The following is a 26,908-nucleotide window of genomic DNA, read 5'->3' as shown; positions in this document are numbered from 1 at the left end:
CCAATGCAATAGCATTTACTCTGAATCTTAAATCTCTAAATTTACATCAATTAACAAAGCTCTCTGTATCATGTGAGCATTAGTGAGAGATTCATAAACTGAGTTTCTGCACATGCTCAGTTGTAGCTGGTGCCTCAGAAAGTGTGCATATAAAAAAATACAGTGTGCAGTTTCAGAATGTTGGTAAACTGGAAAGTCTCTTAAAAAGGCAAGTTTAACTGAATCATTAAAGTTGAATTTTGACTTTAGTGTCCTTTTAAAAGCAGACTAGTTTATTGATAAAAATCACAACATACAAATTAGATATTTACAAAAATATACAAAATATTTACATACAGAAAAAAAACATAATACACAGATATTTGCTTTTTACATTAAGGCTATTCCATAGAATAACTTTACTCCCTCACTTTTCTCCCTCCTTTATACATTCAGCAGATCCTCATGACAGTGAAATACCACCTTGTCATTTTTAATTTCAAAATGTCTAATTGGCAACAAGCTGACCGCAAATAATAAATAACAACAGAATGAATTAGTCTAAAAGTGTCAGGATTACAGGGAGCATATGATTTTACAAAGATGCCATATATGATCTCATAATATGACTGGGTGCCCTAATCAGAGGTCCCCAATTTATTCCATACTCTCTTAGCAAACACACAATCTACTAAGAAATGCTCTTTGTCTCCATAATCGCAGCACAAGTAGGTCTAGGACAATTTTTAATGTGAAATCCATTTACATTCAGATGAAACAAACAGTAACATCATATCATAAGAAATATAGTTTACACCAGTAATTTGCCCCATTGCTTCCACATGTGCTATATTATAGTCATCTTGAATAAAATGCAAAGAAGGGTCAATTGAAAAAATGTATTAAAATAAATAATAATGGACACAAAGGACACCCCTGGCGTGCACCTGCTTTTATTTTAAAAAGGTATCCCAAGACATCCATTTACCAGTGACACATCTGCAGTCAGGGTTTCCACCTCAGCCATGATTTTCTGGACACTTATGAGTTACACATGCTGCAGGGTGTGTAGAGGGCAACATGCCTTGCACACCTGGACAGCACTTATGTTCCTCCCTGCAGCATGTGTAACTCATAAGTGTCCAGGAAAACATGGCCGAGGTGGCAACCCTATTGTAGTCTTGGAATACATTATATGGAACCAATAAATACATTTCTAAGCTTTAGCATATTTTCCTAAAACAGAGTAAAGTTAATAATGGTTAACTTTATCAAATGTTTTTTCTTGGTCAAGACAAAGCATATCCAGTAAAATCTCCATTTTCTGCACTCTGAAAAATCTTTCAGACGCCAGCAAGAGCAATTGCAATATTCCTACAGGAAATACCACAACATTGTTAGGGACTAATTATCTTCTCCATTACTCTCCCAAGTCTTTTACACAAAATGGAGGACAAAATTTTATAATCAACATTGAGAACTATTGGACACCAATTCTTAATATCAGTACATTCTCCTTTCTTATAAAGCAAAGTCAAAAGTGACTGGGAAGTACAAAGGCCTCTCCCCTCTAGAGCTTCATTATAAACTTTAGTTAGAACTAGCTTCTTTTTTTTTTTTTTTATATAAAACTCAGCATTTCAGCCATCGTTATGTAGAGAAGCAATAGCCAAGACTACTTTACTTTAGACTGGCCAATGGGGCAGTAAGCAAATTTTGTTCTCCTGGCTCCAACTGAGGTACAGTGACTACCTCAAGAAGTTTGCATTGCAAGACTGATCTTGGTCAATTTTAATATTCAGATATTATATATATATATATATATATATATATATATATATATATATATATATATCACATCTGAAAAAAAGTATCTAATTCATTCCTACATGCATTATAAACTCCCTTGGCAATATTTTGGAAAAAAAAAAAAGTAACAAATTGATGACTTAAAGGGACACTGTAAACAAAATTTTTCTTTTGTGATTCAGATTGAGCATGAAATTTTAAGCAACTTTCTAATTTACTCCTATTTTCAATTTTTCTTTGTTCTCTTGCTATCATTATTTGAAAAAGAAGGCATCTAAGCTTTTTTTTTTGGTTTCAGTACTCTGGATAGCACTTTTTTATTGGTGGATGAATTTATCCACCAATCAGCAAGGACAACCCAGGTTGTTCACCAAAAATGGGCCGGCATCTAAACTTACATTCTTGCATTTCAAATAAAGATACCAAGAGAATTTAGAAAATTTGATAATAGGAGTAAATTAGAAAGTTGCTTAAAATTTCATGCTCAATCTGAATCACAAAAGAAAATTTTTGGTTACAGTGTCCCTTTAAGGTGTTCCCACCAGTCTACCCAGCCATTATACAAACATACAGTTGTTTCTTGATCTGAAATAAAAGAAAGTAATGTTACCCATATAATTTAATTATCCATTAACTTAGAATTTAATTTCCAACAGCAACAACAACCATGAACACCCACTATACAGCATGATCAGAAAATACAACAAGGTCTAAAGAGACATAACAAAAAGAAACAGTGGACTGCACATACATTTTATCTATACGGCTGCAGAGCTGACCAAGAATATAGGTATAACACCTTATCAGGACATTGTGTGGCATACACATCTTTTAGCCCTGTCTGTTTAGATATAATTAAGGAAATTAGAATCATATTGAAGTTTATCACATTTCCTCCTATGCTGGCTAAGTGTGGTACAGATAAAATCACCAGCAAATATAACAATTTGTGAAGTATGGAAAAAAGGTTGAACATTTGTAAAAAAGTTCCTTTCTTTCTAACTTAGTTTGCTGACCATATATATTAATCACGCGGTACTCATGATTGCTTATGCATACATCTAACAATAAACATCTTCCTGGCATTATATCCAGAACCTTATGACAAGGAACATTATAACATTTAAACAATACTGCCACACCCCTACAATTGTCAGTATTAAAGGACCAAAATGATGGACCCCATAGCCAGTCTTTCCTACAAGTAAGAACATCCTTAACACTGTTCAATCTAGTCTCTTGCAGGAAAAGTATATCACTGGGCAAGTCTCTAAAATAAAGAAAGATTTAATACTATTTACATTAATTTGTGCTTGCAGATTTCACATATAGATGTTGTATAGATTTATTCTTTGCTTTAGACTTCTTACCTCTTATAACAGATGAACATCTCTTATTTGAAGGAGGTACCATCTCCATATCAGTAGGGGGTTGGCTAGCATATGTACATTCCAGTGTTAAAACAGCTCTGTAGCCTATATAAAAAAACAGCTCTTGATTTCCAGTAGATGATGAATTCACCTCACTGGAATCCTCATGAGAAGACACTGAAGAAACCAAAAGAGGTTATTGAGAAATATCCAATTCCAACAAAGGTGATGCTTCCAAAGTACTAGTCCCAAAACGAACAGAAGTTGCCTCTGCCTCTTCTACTTTGTCACCCCATGGTTGTGAAGGGGCTGGTAACTGTTTTTACTCTCCAGACTCTCACTTCCTGGCTTCAATCTGTAGTCTTGCCTTAGGAAACTCTTTGCTGCTTAGGATCTACACTTTTATCTTTTTTTTTTTATGAACTTGCCAGTTAGATTCTTTATCTTCTTCCTGAGGTTTTAGGACAATAGGATCTGAAGAGCTCAAACATCTCCTAAATCACAATGTGATAATAGCCATCCAAAGGGAGTGGAACATTCATCTGCTCCAATGTCTTGCCAGATTCATGATACTCCAGTATGTTACCTTCAACCTATAATAAGTCTATATCACTAATGGAACTTTCCTCTTCATGGTTCTGATTTTGCTGTGCCTCTGGATATTTAATATATGAATGTCACAAATAACAAACAATGGTGTTGATGCATTCACTTCTTGGATGACCAAAGTCCTTACAGTTACTGCATCTGATTTTATCACAGGCTGAAGAAAAATGCCCTCTGGAACCACACAACGCAAAATTTTGGCTGTCAACGATAATAGCATCTCCCTCTAACATTGCTAATGTAAAGGAAGTTTGGCAGATAGATTTTTATATTATCCCGTGCAAAAAGCTTGACTTAAAACAAAAACCTCCATTCCAATAATCACCCATATAGGTCTTCTAAGGCTCAGTAAGGACTTCACATTGGCGTTTCAGCAAGAAAATGATGTCCTCTACAGAAATGGATTCATGATCACATACAATGCTCCCAGACACGGGCTACAGCCTGGTAATTGTGCTTATCTCAAAGTTCTTCCACACAGGCCTGTCTTTTACAATTTTTTGCTGCTGATAGAAAGTCTCTAGATGAGATGATGTCTTAAAGTGGATATCATAATGATCTGAATATGAAGCAGATCATAAACAGCATCTGGATAAAACCCCAGTAATTTCTCAATAAGCACCTGGTCAACATACTCTAGACACCTGTCCTCTTCATGATTGGCACAATAGGTTAATCTGACAACATTCTTCTTCTTTAAAAGCATTTTTCACAGTAAATTAGAATAAGACTTTGGGCCTCTTTAAGTTTCATATCTAGAAGTTGAAGGTTGGTCAGTCAAGGAATTAGCAGCATTTGCATTTTTTGGTGCAACTACTTTGGGGTACTTTAAAGCAGGAGGCACAGATGATGCAACACTGGCAAGAGACTTACTGGGGTCTGTTGCAGCTCCATGCACTCTTGTAATTAGTAAACTATTGGGGACCACAGCTTCAGCTCCTGGCAATGCTGTAATTTTAGGCTGTTTAATTCCCCCAACTGATCCATGCAGTATGTGAGAGAATCTCTACTACAGTTGCAAATCTGCAGCTTTTTTATGGTAAAAGACTGTACTTTGTTTGCTCCAAGTTGCAGGAGTTTCTTGCTTACAGACTGCATTACATATTGAAAGTTGTTTACAGCATTTCCCCCCCAATAATCTCCATCTGTGGCCTGTGCACAAGTAAACCCATGTCTGTTTTACTTTGCTTTACTGCAGACTTCTCTCCCCTGTATAGGGAATCAGCACTCTCAGCTACATGGTTACACAATCACTGTCTGATTGCAGCACCTGCGCATGGCTGCAGTTTGTTGCTTTGCTCAGATTCACTAGAGCAGGATTCATTTTCTTGTCTAACTTCACTTAAAGTCTTCCTGCCTTTTCAAGCTCCAAATTCCTTTTCTGTTTACTGTCAGTAGCAGAGTTATCCTTTATAACAACTTTACATTCTGTAAATGCTGCTTGCTTACTTTGTATATCCCAATAAACTTTCAGCAATTCAGAAGCTGACATCTCATGCTGTTAGTTTTTTTGCTTTTTCTTGCTCAAGACAAATATTCATTTTCATAAGGCTTTACCTTTTTCTCAGAGGTTACACCAAAACCAGTCTTTCTGTGCGTCACCTCCCCAGCTTCCTAGGTCAGCAGCCATAGTGAGTACCTAATGGGAACTCAGCAGAACACAACATCACATGTGCAACACACACAGGGAACACCCATGTTCAAGACACACAGCTGTCAAGGAAAAATCTACATTTAAAGAATTAAAGGGACACTAAACCCAATTTTTTTTCTTTCATGAATCAGATAGAGCATGCAATTTAAAGTAACTTTCTGATGTACTCCGATTATCAAATCTTCTTTGTTTCCTTGCTATCTTTATTTGAAAAGCAGGAATGAAAGCTTAGGCGCCGGCCCATTTTAGGTTCAGCATCTGGGAAGCACTTGCTGATTGGTGGCTAAATGTAGCCACCAATCAGCAAGCGCTACCGAGGGTTCTGAATAAAAAATGGGCCGGGTCCTAAGTTTTTATTCCTGCTTTTCAAATAAAAAAAACAAGATAATAAGGAAACATTGATAATAGGAGTACATTAGAAAGTTGCTAAAAATTACATGATCTATCCAAATTCTAAAAAAATAATAATTGGGTTTTCAGAGAACTGGTGAGATTAGGTTTGTGAGACACCTAGAGAGGTTTAGATAATCTGGCCCTAAGTATTGGTCTCGCTATATATACATTGGGGCCTATCTATCAATGGAGCTTGATGCCCCGTGTTTCTGGTGAGCCTGCAGGCTCGCCAGAAACAGCAGTTATGAAGCAGCGGTCACAAAGACCGCTGCTCCATAACCCTGTCTGCCTGTTCTGATGAGGCGAACAGGAATCGCCGGAATTCAACCCTTTCGAGTACGATTGGGTTGATTGACACCCCCTGCTGGCGACCGATTGGCCGCGAGTCTGCAGGGGGCGGCGTTGCACCAGCAGCTCTTGTGAGCTGCTGGTGCAATGCTGAATACGGAGAGCGTATTGCTCTCCGCATTCAGCAATGTCTGTCGGACCTGATCCGGACTGTCGGTCCGACAGACATTTGTTAAATATGCCTCATTGAGTGTTTAGATAAGGAGGATTTTATTTAAATATAGAGAGATAAGCTAATGAGGTCAGCCTGCAAGCTCAGCCTATTTGGGTGGGTTGTGCGATCAGTTAGCAGAAACAGCTATTTCATATATGAAAAATAAACCAAAAGGACACCTGAACCCAAAAATTTTAATTTGTGATTCAGATAGAGCATGCAATTTTAAGCAACTTTCTAATTTACTCCAATTATCAAATTTACTTCATTCTCTTAGTATCTTTATTTGAAATGCAAGAATTTAAGTTTAGATGCCGGCCCATTTTTGGTGAACAACCTGGGCTGTTCTTGCTGATTGGTGGATACATTCATTCACCAATAAAAAATGCTGTCCACAGTCCTGAACCAAAAAAAAAAGCTTAGATGCCTTCTTTTTCAAATAAAGCTAGCAAGAGAACAAAGAAAAATTGATAATAGGAGTAAATTAGAAAGTTGCTTAAAATTGCATGCTCTTTCTGAATCATGAAAGAAAAAAAAAATTGGGTTCAGTGTCCCTTTAAGTAAAACAAACCTGTGTTTAAACACTTAAAGGGACACAAAACCCACATTTTTCTTTCATGATTCAGATAGAACATACATTTTTATACAAATTTCGAATTTACATTCTTCATTCTCTCTGTACCCTTTGTTGAAAAAAGCTCAGGAGTGTGCACGTGTCTGGGGTACTAGATGGGAACAATGTTACAAGAATGTTATCTATTTGCAAGCGTACTAAATGGCAGCACCAATTCCTACAATGTAGTGCTCCAGACAAAAATGTCTACACATTCATTTGCACGTGATAACATTTTAAAGGGACATAAAACCCATTTTTTTTCTTTCATGAGTCAGATAGAGCATACAATTTTAAGCAACTTTCTAATTTACTCCCATTAAAAAATGTCTTTGTTCTCTTGGTATCTTTATTTGAAAAGGCAGGAATGTAAGCTTAGGAGCAAGCCCATTTTTTGTTTAGAATCCTGGGTAACGCTTGCTGATTGGTGGCTACATTTTGTCACAAACACATAGCATTCTGGAATTACATATTTGCTTTCATAGATTACAATACATGTGATATGGGGAGATACAGCATTTAAAGGGACAGTGTAGTCAAAATCAAACTTCCATGATTTAGATAGAGCAGGCAATTTTAAGCAACGTTCTTATTTACTACTATTATCAATTTGTCTTCGTTCTCTTGGTATCTTTATATGAAAAAGCAAGAATGTAAGCATAGGAGCCCACCCATTTTTGGTTCAGAACCTAGGTAGCACTATCTGACTGGTGTCTAAATGTAGCAAAAAAAGGGGGTTAAATAAACTAGCGCTTAAGAGTTAATATCCCTTGCCCTATTCTCCTACTATCTACTTCCCAGATAGAACCGCTGGGAAGCCGTGAGTAGTAACAGCTCACAAGAGAGGGTAAGAAAATCACCCCTAAACACTGTTTGGAACATTCCTTTTCTACAAATTAAGCTCACTGAGGATACAAAGAGGTAACTGTGAAACCGTAATATATCACAACATAAATATAAGGATAAAGAACACAGCCCTCAGTAATTTATCTCCAATTACTTACAAATGCTTTGATGAACTTTTTAGATACACAAAATTACAACCAATATAAGTAAACAGCCATTGTGGGGACACCATTTATAATCTTGCATTTAAATTGTTTTAACTAATTGTTAGTTTTTGCTACATATTTGTAATTTTAAAGTTGATGAAATATAGATATAAAATATCATATAGAGACAAATATTATTAATTGTGTTGAAATAAAAGAATACATTCTATCTAAAATCTTTGAACAAAGGATACAAAAGAGCAGATAAATCCTTTTATTTGTGTATGAAACAAATGTATATCTGAATTTTAGAAATTTTATGAATTGATCGATATAGTGTTGCAACACTTAGGGATTGTGATTTATTTTATCTTGGTATTATCATGTTTTTATTTTGAAAATAAATTGTAGAAGAATTTTTCACTTATTCTGTCCAAGGTCCAGTTTTTTCTACATATTTAGCTAACGACCTCCATACACACCTTTATCCCTTTTGCAGATTAAGCGCCTAATCTCCATAACTTTTTCACTTTATACACCTTTCTATCTGGGAAGTAGATAGTAGGAGAATAGGGCAAGGGATATTAACTCTTAAGCGCTAGTTTATTTAACCCCCTTTTTTTGCTACATATCTATCACTTCCAATAAATAAATAAGCAGCTAGAGGGTGATGGAAATATTTTCCTATAGAGATAAACTTTTATCCGAATTAGATTTAAAAGATAAACCTAGTACATCAGGGGAACATGAAAGGATTGATGCCAATAAACTTATAAATGAACTTGAGAAAAATATGAATAAAGAGTTGAGACAAAAAATGGAACTCATATTCTTAGATAGATATTTGGATAAAGAGCTTATACCTAGAGGATTAAAATTTAAAAAATCCTGCACCTTCCAATTAAGTGATGTACATCAAGAAGAATGGGAAAGAGTACTATTTAATGCCTCTAAAGGGCTGATAGAGATTATAAAAAAATCTAGAAATGAGACATTATGCAATATTAATGAGGAAATTTTATCTATAAAAAATAGATTGGATAATAGTCAGGAACAGCACCTACTAAAAAATAGACAGAAGTTGATCATGGAGAGATTAGACACGTTAAAAAATGAGATTATTAATAACAGATGGAAGAAAATAGAGAGAGATGAAAAAGAAAAACAAAAAGAAATACAGGAGAATCAGGATATGGAAATAACAACAGAAAACTATGATATAGAGGATAGGAATGATAAACAAACCCTTAATGGGGGAGTTAAATATCATAAGGACAAGGGAGCTGAATACCAAGGAGGGGGCATTTATGAGGATCAAAGGAATATGAGAGATAAAAGATTTAATGAAAGAAGAGACTATTCACATTATAATTCAACATACAGAAGGAATAATTACCCTCATTATTACAACAGGGATTTTAGACCTTATAGGAACAGACAGTCATATAGACCTAATGAATATAACGGATCTTATAGAAATAAGGTTTTTAATACATATGATGGACACTATGATAATCGTAATTTCTATGATGGATGGGATACAGCAAACTACAGACATGGTAGGGAGGAAGAGTACACACCACATAGACAAAACAGAAATAGACTGGAGGAGAATTGGAAAACTTCCACACATAGAAATCATGAAAGGAAAGGGAGGGATGAAGGATGGAAACCAGTCACATATAATAGATTTGAACCACTAGAGAAAAGAAGACTAGATAGTTTTGAACTTACAATTGAGGAGGAACATTTTTTAGGGAAAAGCCCTCAAAAGGAGGGCAAGACAGTAAAAATAAAAGAGGTAACAGAAACAGGAAAACCTCAAAAAGCCATCACAAAAAAAAGAAATATAGAGGAAGTAGAGGAGGAAAGGGAAGACGAGATAGGGGTAAAGAGACAGAGATAGGAAAGGAGGTTGTTGACCTCCCTAAAAAAAGTAGTATTTTCAATTTAAGCGATAGATCCCTTTCAGATGAAGAAACAAAAATTTTAGGCTTAGGTTTAACCTTTGCTCCAAGTAAAACCTTGAATAAATTTGAAACCCATATAAATGTAAGGAAATTTATAAGAAATTTAACACTTAAAAGATACTATTTGAAACAACCTCTAGAGAATTACACAAGAGTAGTGACTGACGGGTTTGTACATACCAATTTGAAGCCAAAATCAAAGTTTTACCCCTCCAATGAGAAAGGGAGTAATATAGAGACTTTTGAAAAGCTAGTATTAGCAGACTTAAGAAAGGACAATCATAGCTTGAAAGTAAACTCCAATTTGAGTAGAAAAGATAGGGAGGTCCTCAAGAATTTAAAGGAGGATAACTCCATCACCATCAAGCCGGCGGATAAGGGGGGTGGCTTGGTGGTGATGGACAAATTGAAATATTGTAAAGAAGCTGAAAGGCTTCTGGGTGATAGGAAAACATACAGAAAATTGGAACTGAATCCCACTGAGAAATTCAATAAAAAGCTGATGTCTATTTTGGGTAGTGGAAGAGAGACCGGCATTTTAAAAGAAGGTGAATATAATTATATTCTGAATAAGTTCCCTAGAGTGCCGGTCTTCTACCACTTACCCAAGATACACAAGAGCCTCATTGTAATAGTCTGTATTTGTAGCAATTTGAACAAGCATTTAATTTTGTTTTATAAATAAGAACCTACAATTTCCTCAAAAGTAGGTTTGTAACATAAAAGAAGCTTGATGAATTCGTTGTCAGTGCTTCATATAATGTATTACTATTTGCCCAATAAGTGACAGTTTATTAACTTCATAAACTGTATTACTTTCAGGGCATTTGATAATGCAAACAGTTCAAATTAAGCAGTAACATAAAATATAGTATTCCTTAATTAGGCAGGTAAAGTTCATCAAAATAAGTAAGGATAACGATTAATAGTAAAATAATTGGGTCTGACCTGAGAACACAGGAATTGTTACTTGTCCGTTTGTTATGAACAGCAGCGTGGTACTCAGAGGGAGAGCGGTTGCGGCTGCAGCTGATGACGTCACCGCTACTTGCTGTGCTGTGTATGAAGCTGCTTGAATCCTGTTACCTTGTGAATGCTTCAGGGTTTGATGTCGAGTTAGTTTGATTTCCTTGTAGTATGCAATATCTTCCGGAGTTGAATTGAGTAGAAGAGCTGCTAGATGTAGGAATGAAAAATAAGAGATGTTATCAGAACTCTTCAAATAAGAATTTATGAGGCTGTTGGAGAGTGAGGAAAACTCTCAGTGTAACGCTTGTGCTGTGAATCATTTCTCAATTAACCAGCAATGAATGCTGGGGGAAAGTGCTTGATATAGGAGGCTCTTAAAGGGACAGATCATTAGCAAGCAGTAACCCTGACAGAGCCCCCCACAAAAAGAACCACAGCGAGGTTCAAGGCCTAGGACGATCAGGGTTACGTCTATGGAAGAGGGAAATCAGACGTGGAGCAGATATGTTCGAGGCAGGCTCCCAGGAATCATCCTCATGGCCAAAACCTTTCCAATGAACCAAATAGAAAAGATTCCCACGACGTAGTCTAGAATCCAGAATGCTATGAACCTCATACTGGCAATCAAGATTAGCAGAAGGTATTGGGTCTTCTGATGTAATATTTGTTATGGGTAGGTTGCAAGGTTTGATAAGAGACACATGGAAAGTTGGATGTATCTTAAAAGTTGATGGTAGTTGGAGTGTAACTGTTGTTGGACCATTTACCCTGACGATAGGGTAAGGACCCAAAAAGAGTTTACCTAGTTTCCTACAAGGATAAGGTATCTTGAGGTTCTTAGTGGAGAGCCATACTTGTTGTCCTACGGAATATTGAGGACTAGGTCTGTGGCGAAGATCGTAGTACCTGCGTTGTGATGCCTGTGCCTGAAGAATATGTTCACGAATTGAAGAAAAGTTAGCAGAAATGTCATTAACCAGATCATTCACCTGAGGACATGGGGTGTCAATCTTCGGAAGTAGTGTGAAATTTGGATGTAAACCATAATTTATAAAAAATGGTGATGTGCCAGTTGTAGAACTCTTATTATTATTATAGGCAAATTCTGCTAAGGGCAAGTAGGTGGCCCAAGAATCTTGTTGGTGAGAGCAGAAACAACGTAGGTATTGCTCTAGCCACTGGTTCACCCTTTCCGTCTGCCCATTCGTCTGAGGATGGTAAGCAGTGGTGAGTTTTTGTTCTATATGCAGAGCAGCACACAAATTTCTCCAGAACTTGGATGTGAATTGGGTTCCACGGTCACTAAGGATGGTTTTAGGTATTCCATGCAGTCTTACAATGTTTTGAATGAACAATTCACTGGTGAACTTGGAAGTGGGTAGGGAAGTAACCGGTATGAAATGTGCCATCTTTGAGAATAGATCGGTGACAACCATTATAGTGGTATATTTGTTAGAGAGAGGTAAGTCCACGATAAAGTCTAAGGATACCGCCTCCCAGGGTACTTGAGGTACAGGTAAAGGCTGTAAAAGACCCACAGGGAGTTGTTTAGAAGGTTTGGAGGTTGCGCATATAACACATTTAGAAATATATTCTTTGAGATTGAGGTTAAGAGTAGGCCACCAAAAAGATCTCTTAAGTAAATCCAAGGTTTTATCCCTTCCCATGTGTCCAGCAAGGGGAGATTCATGAACTGTTTTCAAGATTGAAGATCTAAGATTTGGAGGTATGTATAGCTTCTCGTCCTTATAGAGTAAGCCATCAGAATTGTAAGTAAGATCTGTATGAGGTACTGATGGATCAATAGCAGTAGCATCTTTTATCACTGTAGTTAGACTTGTTATAACTCCAATGATAGAGTCCTTAGGAACAATAGTAGTAGGAATGCATGGTATTATAGGTTTAGGACCTTGTCTAGAGAGGGCGTCAGCCTTGCCATTTTTTGTACCAGGCCTGTAGGTAATGATGTAATGGAAACGAGAGAAGTAAAGACTCCAGCGTAATTGTCTGGAGGATAGAGTTCGATTAGACTGAAGATATTGCAGATTTTTATGGTCAGTATATATGACAGTTGGTTGTGTTGCACCCTCAAGCAAGTGCCTCCAGTGATCGAAGGAACACTTTATTGCAAGTAATTCTTTCTCTCCAACTGGATAATTTAACTCTGCTGGTTGCATCAATCTAGAGAAGAATGCGACCGGATGTAAGGGTTCTTTGAATGATTTCCTTTGAGAGAGGATTGCCCCTATTGCGAACTCAGAAGCGTCAACTTCCAGAATAAATTGCTTTTCTAAATCCGGGTATTGGAGAATGGGTGCTGTAGTGAATTTATTTTTTAAAAGGTCAAATACCTGTTGAGTATGGCTTGTCCACCTGAAAGGATGATTCAATTTGGTGAGTTCAGTAAGAGGTTTGGTAATAGCAGCAAATCCAGGAATGAATTTCCTATAATAATTTGAGAAGCCAAGGAAACGTTGAACATCTTTCTTACATTGGGGAGTCGGCCAATTATGAATGGCCTGAACCTTGTCATCTTGCATCTTGATTCCTTCAGGAGAGATGTTATACCCCAGAAAAGAGATATTATTTGATTCAAATATACATTTTTCTAGTTTAGCGTATAGGTTATTTTTTCGTAACCTAGTGAGAACCTCTCTAACATGCATTCTATGTTGATCTAAATTTTGTGAGTAAACTAGAATATCGTCCAAATAGACAACAACATATACATCCAAAATATCTCTGAAAAGATCATTGATTAAGCATTGGAATGTTGCTGGGGCATTGCACAGACCGAATGGCATCACTGTATATTCGAATAGCCCATATCTAGTCCGAAAAGCAGTGAGCCATTCGTCGCCAGCTCTCATTCGTATAAGATTATAGGCACCTCGAAGATCCAATTTAGTGAAAATTGAGGCCCCCCTTAATCTTTCAATTAATTCAGGGATTAAAGGTAGGGGGTACCTGTTTTTTCTGGTACGCCTGTTCAATTCCCTGTAATCAATGATTGGTCTTAACGTGCCATCTTTGTTGGTAACAAAAAATATGCCTGCACCTGCAGGAGAGGTACTAGGTCTTATAAAACCTTTTCGGAGGTTCTCATCGATATAGTTTTTAAGGTGTTCTAGTTCTGGTTTAGAAAGGGGGTAGATATGTCCATAGGGAATTGAAACTCCTGGGAGTAAATCAATAGGACAATCGTAATCCCTTTGAGGGGGCAAACATTCAGCTTCTTTTTTATTAAAAACATCTGAGAAGTCTGCATATTGTTTGGGTAAAATATTATCCTCAACCTGTAGCATAATTAAATCTGATGATGTCTCACTATTTTGAGTGAGATGAGGAAAAGATAAACTGAGGTCATTCCAGTTTATAGTTGGTTTGTGTTTACAAAACCAATTTATACCAAGGATTACATTAAACATTGGTGAAGATATGACATCAAAAGTGAGTGTTTCTGTGATGTGTGTGCAAGATATTACCTGTAATGGTGTAGTTTGGTGTGTGACAGGACCTGATTTTAAAAAAGAGCCATCAATGACCTTCACAGAGACTGGAGTTTTCTTAGAGACCAGAGGTATTTTATTCTGTTTCACAAAAGAAAAATCAACAAAATTTCTACATGAACCGGTGTCCAGGATAGCTTCAGTTGTTATCCTGATTTGATCCCACTGTAAAATAATAGGGATAGTTAAATATGATGGTTTAATGGTTTTCATTAACAGGGATTCAGAGATGTTAGGCAACCTACCCTTCTTATTCCTAGCCAGAACTGGGCAGTCCTTTACTTCATGTGTAGGGCAGGCACAATACATGCACAAACTATGCAACTTCCTCCTATTCTTTTCCTGAGAGGAGAGGGGACCCTTTATGAAGCCTATGTCCATAGGTTGTGGTGATTCTTTAGTTTGATAAACAGGTGTGGAGAGAAAGCTTTTTGTACCGCTAGCCTTTTCAGAGCGGCGTTCCCTAAGCCGTCTATCTATGTTAATAGTGAGAGAAAAGAAATCTTCCAATGAATCTGGAATACCTGTGCGTGAAAGCTCATCCTTTATATCCTCAGATAATCCTAAACGATATTGAGTTTTAAGGGAGACCTCATTCCATCCCGAATCACGGGCAGAAATTTTAAATTGTGTGATGTAAGACTCCACTGGGTTCTTTCTTTGTTTTAAAGATCTAAGTAAGTTTTCAGCTGTGACCTGTTTGAAAGGGTCATCATATAATGCTGACATTTGATCAAAGAATTCATCTAGAGATCCCAGTATTGCATCATCATTTTCAAAAAAAGAGTCAGCCCAAGCCCTAGGTTCCCCCCTCAAATATGATATCACAGTGAGCACTCTTGATCTTTCTGTGGGATAAGTACGTGGCTTTAATTGAAAAAGCAACAAACAGGAATTTTTAAACTCTCTGAATCTTGAACGGTCACCAGAGAATTTTTCTGGGGGGGAGACCATAGGTTCAGGGATAGAATCTGCACTTGCAGGTTTAGGTGCCAGAGTCTCTCTTAAGCAGGCCTTCAAAGCCTGATTTTCCACTTGTAATTCATGGAAAGAACCTGATAAAGCTTCTAATCTGTCTGACAGGACTTGAACTTTATCACTTAAAAGATCTTGTTCCATAATTGCTGTTGAAAGTATATGTTTAGTATAGGATAATTCTGTGTACACAAACACTAAATCCTTTCTTCCTTATGGCTGGTTAATTCTGTAATAGTCTGTATTTGTAGCAATTTGAACAAGCATTTAATTTTGTTTTATAAATAAGAACCTACAATTTCCTCAAAAGTAGGTTTGTAACATAAAAGAAGCTTGATGAATTCGTTGTCAGTGCTTCATATAATGTATTACTATTTGCCCAATAAGTGACAGTTTATTAACTTCATAAACTGTATTACTTTCAGGGCATTTGATAATGCAAACAGTTCAAATTAAGCAGTAACATAAAATATAGTATTCCTTAATTAGGCAGGTAAAGTTCATCAAAATAAGTAAGGATAACGATTAATAGTAAAATAATTGGGTCTGACCTGAGAACACAGGAATTGTTACTTGTCCGTTTGTTATGAACAGCAGCGTGGTACTCAGAGGGAGAGCGGTTGCGGCTGCAGCTGATGACGTCACCGCTACTTGCTGTGCTGTGTATGAAGCTGCTTGAATCCTGTTACCTTGTGAATGCTTCAGGGTTTGATGTCGAGTTAGTTTGATTTCCTTGTAGTATGCAATATCTTCCGGAGTTGAATTGAGTAGAAGAGCTGCTAGATGTAGGAATGAAAAATAAGAGATGTTATCAGAACTCTTCAAATAAGAATTTATGAGGCTGTTGGAGAGTGAGGAAAACTCTCAGTGTAACGCTTGTGCTGTGAATCATTTCTCAATTAACCAGCAATGAATGCTGGGGGAAAGTGCTTGATATAGGAGGCTCTTAAAGGGACAGATCATTAGCAAGCAGTAACCCTGACACTCATAGACCCTCCAGGGAGACCTATAATCTCCGGTATAGGTTCAATGACAGCAAATTTATCAAGATATATTGATACCTTTTTACAGAAATATGTGGTAAATCTCAGTACATATTTAAAAGACTCTACCAGCCTCCTAAGATTATTGGAGAATATAAAATGGGAAGACTCTATGATATTAGCCTCCTGCGATGTGACTTCTTTATATACATCCATTAGACATGATTTTGGAATAGAGGCAGTGGAGTCCTTTTTGAATAAAGATGATGAGTTACCAAAAGAACAGAAAGATTTCTTATTGCAGAGCATAAGATTTATATTAGAACACAACTACTTCTCATTCAATAACACATATTATGTTCAAATTGAGGGAACCGCCATGGGCACAGGGTTCGCACCGAGCTATGCCAATCTTTTTATGGGAGATTGGGAACAAAGGTTCCTGGGAAGTCTGGAGCTCGGTGCGAACCTTGTGCTCTTTAAGAGGTTCATAGATGATATTTTTATAATTTGGAAAGGGGAAGAGACAGATCTCCTGGAGTTCTTTGAGGCCATGAATAGTAATGACAGAGGTATCTCGTTTACATATGAATTTAATAAAGAACAGATCACATTCTTAGATCTGGATATAATGATAGTATCAGACAACATTGAAACTAAAACACACTTTAAAAAAGTCGATTCGAACAATTTTATACATGCCTCCAGCTGTCACCTCCCTAAATGGAAGGAAAGTATACCAATAAGCCAAAGTTTAAGGGTCCGGAAAAATTGCTCAAGGATTGATGACTTTGAATTCCAGATTAACATCTTGGAAGAAAAATTTAAGGAAAGAGGTTATAAGAAAGAAACAATAAATAGAGCAACAGAGAGAGCAAGAAACACACAGAGAAAAGAACTATTAGAGTATAAACATAAATCTAATAATTATATGTCAGATGAGTTCAATGTCCCTTTTATAAATGACTTCAGCGAAGACCATTTACTAGTGAAAAAAATTTTAAGAAAACACTGGCATCTCCTAAAAAATGACCCAATTCTAGGAGACAAAATACCACCATACCCAAGGGTAATTTATAGGAGAGCACAAAATTTAAAAATGATTCTTGCACCGAGTGAGTACAAAAAACAGAATAAAAATAAGAAATCTTTTGAGAAAGATCTAAAAGGAGGGGATGTGAAAGGTTTTTTTCCCTGCCATGTATGCAGAGCATGCCAGTATGGCATTAAAAAGAAAACTGTTAGGACTCCTAATAACACTAAGGAGTTTAAAATAGAAAACACAATAAGGTGCACTAATAAAGGAGTAATCTATATGCTGCAATGCTCTTGTGAACTTTTTTACATAGGAGAAACGACGCGAATGCTAAGGGACAGGATAAGGGAGCATATCTGTAACATCAAAAAAGGGAACCTGGACACTTATCTTTATAAACATTTTAGGGAAATACACAAAAATAGAGTCTCAGATATGAAGTATTGGGGATTATATAAAGTGAAACCCAATTGGAGAGGGGGAGATTTAGAAGCATCTATTCTAAAAAAAGAAGCAGAATTCATATACAACTTCAACACGATTCACCCCCACGGTTTGAATTCAGAAATGGATATATCTCCTTTTCTAGGCACACAGTAATCACTATCTTTAATAAATTTGTATAACTAGTTTTAGTCACTAAAAAATGTATTATCCTAGAGATTTTTTCAAAAAAAAAAAAAAAAAAAAAGGGATATTTAATTCCTTTACACAAACATATCACCACCTTATTTGTTTTCCCCCCCTCTCCCCTTTGTAATAGTATCTATATAATGGAGCCACTAAAATAAAGGGATAATTTTTTTTCTCTTGCACAAACATATCACCACATTATTTGTTTTTCTCCCCTTTCACTTTTGTAATAGTACCTATATCATGGAGCCACTTGAAAATTCTTCACCTAAGACACTTGGAAAAATAATATATTTATATAAAAAATTAATTGGGATTATTATTTTAAAATAAATGGATTTCTAAACTAATTTTTTCTAAAGATTTGTCAAAAGTTTAAAATGTTAATAGGAGTAATAGAAAATGAATGTGAAAATTAAATAAACTGTTAAAATATAAATGGTTGAACCCCTTGGCATATGTGAAGTAATGGAGAAAGGCTGTTAGGAATAATGAAAAAAGAAATCGGTTAACCACTTTGATATGACCTGAATAAAAAATAAAAAGTTAGAAAACAAAATAGGATATTTGAACAAAAGGACTCTAGAACCCAGTGGAAAAGAGAAACAGAAACAGTGAATGGACCAATGGAAATCAAGTCAGTGCTATATAAAGGTGTAAGGTGTGATCACACTTTATCTTGATAAAGCCAGGGTTGCTGGCGAAACATGTTGATATCTGTGTGAACACCAAGAAAGAAAAAGCCTGTTTTTTTCCTGTGTACAGAAGTACTTAAGTGCAGGAGATTGAGGAACTACAAACACAAAAGCTAACTTGCGCAAGTTACAGAAACAAAAGGATTGTCTACAGTTTGGTGCTGTAATCAGAGCACTTCTACAAAGACCAGTGACAAGGTAACACAAAGAAAATTACCTACCGGAACCCCTTGTCTGAGAGTCAAACTGAGGACACATAGGAACCGCTGGGAAGCCGTGAGTAGTAACAGCTCACAAGAGAGGGTAAGAAAATCACCCCTAAACACTGTTTGGAACATTCCTTTTCTACAAATTAAGCTCACTGAGGATACAAAGAGGTAACTGTGAAACCGTAATATATCACAACATAAATATAAGGATAAAGAACACAGCCCTCAGTAATTTATCTCCAATTACTTACAAATGCTTTGATGAACTTTTTAGATACACAAAATTACAACCAATATAAGTAAACAGCCATTGTGGGGACACCATTTATAATCTTGCATTTAAATTGTTTTAACTAATTGTTAGTTTTTGCTACATATTTGTAATTTTAAAGTTGATGAAATATAGATATAAAATATCATATAGAGACAAATATTATTAATTGTGTTGAAATAAAAGAATACATTCTATCTAAAATCTTTGAACAAAGGATACAAAAGAGCAGATAAATCCTTTTATTTGTGTATGAAACAAATGTATATCTGAATTTTAGAAATTTTATGAATTGATCGATATAGTGTTGCAACACTTAGGGATTGTGATTTATTTTATCTTGGTATTATCATGTTTTTATTTTGAAAATAAATTGTAGAAGAATTTTTCACTTATTCTGTCCAAGGTCCAGTTTTTTCTACATATTTAGCTAACGACCTCCATACACACCTTTATCCCTTTTGCAGATTAAGCGCCTAATCTCCATAACTTTTTCACTGGTGTCTAAATGTAACCACCAATCAGCAAGCGCTACCCAGGTGCTGAAAAAAAATGGGCTGGCTCCTAAGCTTACATTCAAATAAAGATAGCAAGAGAACAAGGACAAATTGATAATAGGAGTAAAATAGAAAGTTGCTTAAAATTGCATGCTCTATCTGAATCATCAAAGTTTAATTTTGACTAGACTGTCCCTTTAAGTCAAGTGTATGTCTAATGGAGCAGAAAATAGAATTTCTAAACTGCAGTATCAAGTAGAACTGGAAATAAGTAGGCAAAAAATGCTTTTGTGTTGCAGAAATATGGTTCAAGCCATGTGGTTTCAGTCATTAGTTTTAAAGGGATGTGGTTACCAATATTATTGTATGACTTAGATTTAAAGGGACGTGAAACCCTCAAAATTTTCTTTCATGATTCAGATAGTGCACACAATTATAAACCTCTTTCCAATAGACCTTAATTACTAAATTTGTTTCCTTCTCTTGGTATCCTTTGTTGAAGGAGCAGCAATGCACTACTGGGAGCTAGCTGAACACATTGTGTAAGCCAATGAGAAGGGGTATATGCTGCACACACACCACCAATCAGCAGCTACTACCCTGCTGTGCTTTTCAACAAAGGATGCCAAGAGAACAAATCAAATTAGATAATAGAAGTAAATTGGAAAGTTGTTTAAAATGGCATGCTCTGATTTATGAACATTTCATTTTGACATTTAGTTCTTCCAGACATATTCACGCTCCTGATTTATTTTCAACAAAAGATATCAAAAGAACAAAGACAATTTGATTCTCTGCTCTGTCTGAATCATGAAATAAAAATTTTGTGTTTCATGACCCTTTGAGGAATATTAAACTTAAAATGTTACAATGTGTAAATAAATGTGCAGCAGTTTTATATTTTAAAAATAATTTTATGTAAAGGAATGGATAAAGCTGCTTAAATTGGTATTGAAATGAAACAAAAATGCGTAACCCGTGTCCAGAGATAATTTGCTAGGTGATAAAGAGATATCCCACAGCTGTGTTGGTGGATGGGAACTGTACCTTATACTTATTCTGGTTTGTACCATCATTTTATGTTTTTTTATTTTTGGTTTATTTATGTTGGTATCATACAGTCAGCAAATTGACTTGATATGTGGAATCTCTTTTCAAGACCTCAAATATTCTACAGAAAACTGCTACACAGTAGCCAGGAGCGTTACTAGATAGATTTAACCCCTTAATGACAACTGACGTACCAGGTACGTCATGCATTAACAACCAGTTAATGACAATAGACGTACCTGGTACGTCAGTTGTCTAAGAGAGTGCTGGAAGCGATCGCAATCGCTTCCAGCAGCTCTCAGGGTATTGCAGTGATGCCTCCATATGGAGGCATCCTGCAATACCTTTTTAGAAGACTCCGATGCAGAGAGAGCCACTCTGTGGCCCTCTCTGCACCGGTAGCGATAGTGCCGGTTCGTTGGTGGGTGGGAGCATAACAGGGAGGCGGGTGGGCGGCCCATCGCTACCCGGCATCCGGTTCCTGTAAGTGCAATGTGCACGCCGGGTGCCGGGAGCGTGCGGGGGCGCGCGTGCGCGCATGATTAGCTGGCCACTGACACCAATGAGGAGGGAAGAGGGGGGAAAAAAGATTTTAAAAATATAAATATATAAGGATCTGGGAGGGGGTTGGGGTATTGTGGGGGGCTGCTACACTACAGAAAATATTAATAATTGCAAAAAGAGAAAAAGAAACTTTTGTTTTTGGGGGCAAATTGGGTACTGGCAGACAGCTGGCGGGGACAATTGTGGGGTGGGGGAGGGAAGAGAGCTGTTTGGGAGGGATCAGGGGGTGGGATGTGTCAGGTGGGAGGCTGATCTCTACCCTAAAGCTAAAATTAACCCTGCAAGCTCCCTACAACCTACCTAATTAACCCCTTCACTGCTGGGCATAATTTACGTGTGGTGCGCAGCAGCATTTAGCGGCCTTCTAATTACCAAAAAGCAATGCCAAAGCCATATATGTCTGCTATTTCTGAACAAAGGGGATCCCAAAGAAGCTTTTACAACAATTTGTGCCATAATAGCACAAGCTGTTTGTAAATACTTTCAGTGAGAAACCTAAAATTGTGAAAAATGAATTTTTTTTTAATTGTTTGCTTGCATTTGGCGGTGAAATAGTGGCATAAAATATATCAAAATGGGCCTAGATCAATACTTGGGGTTGTCTACTACACTACCCTAAAGCTAAAATTAACCCTGCAAGCTCCCTACAACCTACCTAATTAACCCCTTCACTGCTGGGCATAATTTACGTGTGGTGCGCAGCAGCATTTAGCGGCCTTCTAATTACCAAAAAGCAACCCCAAAGCCATATAAGTCTGCTATTTCTGAACAAAGGGGATCCCAAAGAAGCATTTACAATCATTTGTGCCTTAATTGCAGAAGCTGTTTGTAAATAATTTCAGTGGGAAACCTAAAGTTTGTGACAAAATTTGTGAAAAAGTTAACTTTTTTTTTTATTTGATGACATTTGGCGGTGAAATGGTGGCATGAAATATATCAAAATGGGCCTAGATCAATACTTTGGGTTGTCTTCTAAAAAAAAATATATACATGTCAAGGGATATTCAGGTTTTCCTGACAGATATCAGGGTTCCAATGTAACTAGCGCTAATTTTGAAAAAAAGGGGTTTGGAAATAGCAAAGTGCTACTTGTATTTATGGCCCTATAAATTGCAAAAAAAGCAAAGAACATGTAAACATTGGGTATTTCTAAACTCAGGACAAAATTTAGAAACTATTTAGCATAGATGTTTTTTGGTGATTGTAGATGTGTAACAGATTTTGGGGGTCAAAGTTAGAAAAAGTGTGTTTTTTTCAATTTTTTCCTCATATTTTATATTTTTTTTATAGTAAATTATAAGATATGATGAAAATAATGGTATCTTTAGAAAGTCCATTTAATGGCGAGAAAACCGGTATATAATATGTGTGGGTACAGTAAATGTGTAAGAGGAAAATTACAGCTAAACACAAACACAGCAGAAATGTAAAAATAGCCTTTGTCATTAAGGGTAAGAAAATTGAAAAATGGTCTGGTCATTAAGGGGTTAAATTGAGACTGGGCCTGCACCTCTAGGAGAACCATCTGGCCCTGAAATCAGAAGTGGCTTTGCAACATGGGGCCTTGTTGGGACCCAGGTTTTACCTGTATCATGTCTGGCCATTTTGTGTTTTCTCCTGTGGAAAAAAAGCTCATAGTTTAAGGAAAGTATATGGATTTGGCATGTTTTTTAAGATGCCAATCACAGTAAATGCTTGATCAGGACCGGCCTAAGATATTGTGCAGCTTGGGTCCGAGAATGCAATGACACCCTCCCTGTACTAACATCACATATTAGCATATACACCTCCTAGCCTGGCCACTGACCTTACTAAGCCTTCCTACCTGTATGCAACCAATGCTTATGCACAATAGCGCAATAAATGCAAAGAAGGTTATGGAAGAGATGCACTTGCCCCACTTTAAATGTCACCCCTTTAACAATTCTGTGTTTCATGATGAGTTTATGCTGCTGCCTGAGACTTCCCCCACAGAGACAGAGGACCGGAGTGGTCTGGGTAAGATGGTGACTAACTCAGTCACTAAAGTGCTGTCCCTTGTCAAGTGCTGCCTGGGTCCATTGGACCCAATTGGTCTTATGGTTGAGCCGGCCCTGCGCTTGATACTGGCATATGCTAGTTGAATGGGGAAAACAGGAATGTGGTTACTTTGTTAATTGTAACAAGAATTCTGCAACACCATGTGCTTCTCTCTTATTCTATATAATTTATATTCTTATTTCTTTTTTTCTAGAGTTAAGAAAACAACATACCTAAAGCTACAATTACTAGCAAAAGAAGAATACAAATTGAGTAATCTGATGGAAGAATCATTACTTATGGATAAAGTGGCTCCTATTCTCTATCAACCACATTTAGAAGCGTTGGATAGAAGACTACGGATTGTTCTCAAAGCTATAAGTGACTGCATAGAAAAATATACTTTTAATAATGTAGTTGAAGATGACTTGGACACTGATCTGAAAAATAAAACAACCAAGAGGTAGTAACGTTAAAACAACGTTGCTAACTCCAACGAAGAAGACTTTAGTCTTTCAAAAGACTGCATAAAAATAAAGAATGAATTCAGTGAATTCAGATTTAAGATGTAACTATCCCCACTGTAGACAAGTTCTAGAATCTAAAGAGGATTAGAAAATAATGAAGAATATTTGTATCATAATTAGATTATATATGGATGTGCATTTACTGACAATGTCAAAGACATTAAAGGGACATTAAACACTAAATAAAGGCTAGATAGAATGATGCAGTCAAAGAAAATATTAGTCTGAGAATAACATGAAGATGTATTTTTTAAAGTTTCTTTAGCTGTTTAAATATTGACAAAATAATTGTCTGTAAAACAATGGGAGCTGCCATGTTGTAACTTAGGTTACCAACTCTGCTGTGGCCAATTAGGGACAGTTATAAACAGGTCACTAGAGTGTGCAGCCAATGGCTGTATGGAATATAACAGTGTTCTGCACTTCAATTTCTATCAGGAACTGAAAAGCTCACAATTCAGAATGTAATTACAGGAAAAAGAACAAAATAAATAATGAAAGTGTGTTGCAGACATTTATACATACATACATACATATATATATATATATATATATATATATATATATACAATTTATCATTTTATATTACCATATCAAAGTGTTTAATGTCCCTTTAAATTGGTAGTTTAAGTTGTAAGCACACCCTTTCCTTTTTTGTACAGATGGGAGCCCTTTATTTAAAATAAAAATTGTATTTATATATGTTATATATATATTAAAAAATGACAACCTACCTACCATTTTTTTTTGGAAAAAAAGGGACAGAATGGATTTGCCTACCAATCATGCTAACTCTAACATGTTAAATTAAGATAATTTTGCACCTTTGCTATACCATATTAAATCAAGATGATTTTGAACACATATTTAAAATGATATAGTTACGACTTGATTGTGGCTTTTGGAGTTACTTCTCCATTACCAAAAAATTGCAAGTGTTTAAATTAAATTCTTGGTAAATGTTCAATGAAAGTTTTATTTGAATGTGGGATCAGAATAATGTATTTGATATTAGAAAATATGCTATTTATCTTTAAAACAAAGCAGTAGTTCCTATGCTTTGGGTCTCCTTGCCTTCCCAAGTTTGCTTTTCCAATATTCGTGTAAATACTGTACATACCTATGTAGGTTACAGCTGTTTTCTGCAGCTGCAAGCTTAATTTTGCAGCATTTTTGTGTTTGTTTGCAGAGTGGTAAAAGTGCAATAAAGATACAGCAAATGTGTATCCAAAAATGTTGTGTTTCTGTTAACTGCTAATACAAGAAGGCTTTTCGCGTTTTCCCTGTAGGGAATTGTGCTATTGGTCGTTTTGCACAGAATATATTGTGTGAGAAGTAATTGGCCTTAGCGTGCAGTTTTATAGCAATTTTTTGCAGGTCCCTGGAGAAAGCTAAAATAAACAAAAAGCTGCAGAGAAACTGTAGGCTATAAAAAGGCTTAGGAAACCGAATTTGACTGCACATCAGAAGTATTTAGCTTTTACAGAATATCTTTTAGAAACTTGTACACATGTTCGTTAAAGGGAGAGAAACCCGTAATATTTTCTTTCATGATTTGGATAGAACATTCAAATTTAAATAACTTTACAATTTACTTCTATTATCAAATTTGCTTCATTATCTTGTTATCCTTTGCTGAAGGAACAGCATTGCACTGCTGGCAGCTAGCTGAACACATCTAGTTAGCCAATCACAAAAGACAAATGTGTGCACAGGCACACTAGCTCCCACTAGTGTAGGATATGAGCATATTCTTTTTCAATTATGGATTTAAAAATGTCTTGAAATTGCATGCTCTATCTAAATCAGTTGCAATGAAAGATGAAAAGCGGAGTTCAGGTAGAATATTATATTCTTGAATTTATTGAAAAGTACATGGAAACTAAACTGCATACATTTTTTTTTTAAAACAACTACATGCAAATAGATGGACTGGTCAGACACGTTTCGGCTCATACCTTCTTCCGTGACCGAAAATCATTAGCAAAAATTATATGTAAATACCCTCAGATGTGTCCTGATTGGTTCACAAATTACCTATCTTCAGGGATGCTACCCCCCACTTAACTCATTCATGTCTTTCAAACTGGTACAGCGAAAATACACTTAGCATGCTTAAAGTGCAAAATTGTAATTTATAACACTTAACACTATCTGTAAAAACAGAGTGGATAAAGAACACATAACATACTTAGATGATACAATTAATTACACTTAACCATTAATATAAAAAAAAACCAGAAGGAGGAAAGAACAATATAAGACCATTTTATTATCTGAATAAGGGACAGATACTGCTATTAGAGTCTATTAAGGTATACATTTATCTTTCCATGTATAAACATACTATTCTATCATATTATGGACACATAAATAAACATGCTCAGTAAGAGCTTCCTAAACCCATCTAAAACCAAATGAGATCTAATAATTTTATTAGTATCTATATGTGTGAGTGTCACCACAAGGGAAAGGCTTGCGGGGGGGGGGGGGGATATTATCCACACTGGATATATAATTTAACAGTCTTCAGTGCCATACATTTATTATATCTGCTTCTGAATTAAAACCAAGTGGGATTCTGGTCCTTAAGATAAAAATACAAAAATCCTCTACTCTAATAGGTTGTTTAAAGGGACAGTCAACACCAGAATTTTTGTTGTTTGAAAAGATAGATAATCCCTTAATTACCAATTCCCCAGTTTTGCATAACCAACACAGTTATAATTATACACGTTTTACCTCTGTAATTACCTTGTATCTAAGCCTCAGCAGACTGCCCCTTATTTCAGTTCTTTTGACAGACTTGCATTTTAGCCAATTAGAGCTGTCTCCATGGTAAATTCACGTTCATGAGCTCAATGTTATCTATATGAAACACGTGAACTAATGCCCTCTAGTGGTGAAAAACTATCCAAAATGCATTTAGATTAGAGGCGACCTTCAAGGTTTAAGAAATTAGCATATCAACTGCCTAGGTTTAGCTTTCAACTAAGAATACCAAGAGAACAAAGCAAAATTGGTAATAAAACTAAATTGGAAAGTTGTTTAAAATTACATGCCCTATTTGAAACATGAAAGTT

General features: G+C 36.1%; 1 protein-coding gene across 1 annotated transcript in view; it reads left to right on the top strand.

Annotated features, from left to right (window-relative positions):
* Positions 1-25,059, top strand: part of FAM20C (FAM20C golgi associated secretory pathway kinase) — a 424,759-nt gene extending 399,700 nt beyond the window's left edge. Inside the window, exon 10 of the mRNA XM_053694808.1 lies at positions 23,513-25,059. Within this exon, the coding sequence (XP_053550783.1) occupies positions 23,513-23,765 (253 nt within the window). The 3' untranslated portion in view covers positions 23,766-25,059. The remainder of the gene's footprint in view (positions 1-23,512) is intronic.
* The last annotated feature ends 1,849 nt before the right edge of the window (positions 25,060-26,908 follow it).

Source organism: Bombina bombina, chromosome 11, assembly GCF_027579735.1.
Source record: "Bombina bombina isolate aBomBom1 chromosome 11, aBomBom1.pri, whole genome shotgun sequence".
Lineage (NCBI taxonomy): Eukaryota > Metazoa > Chordata > Amphibia > Anura > Bombinatoridae > Bombina > Bombina bombina.
This window is presented reverse-complemented; position numbering and strand designations above follow the sequence as displayed.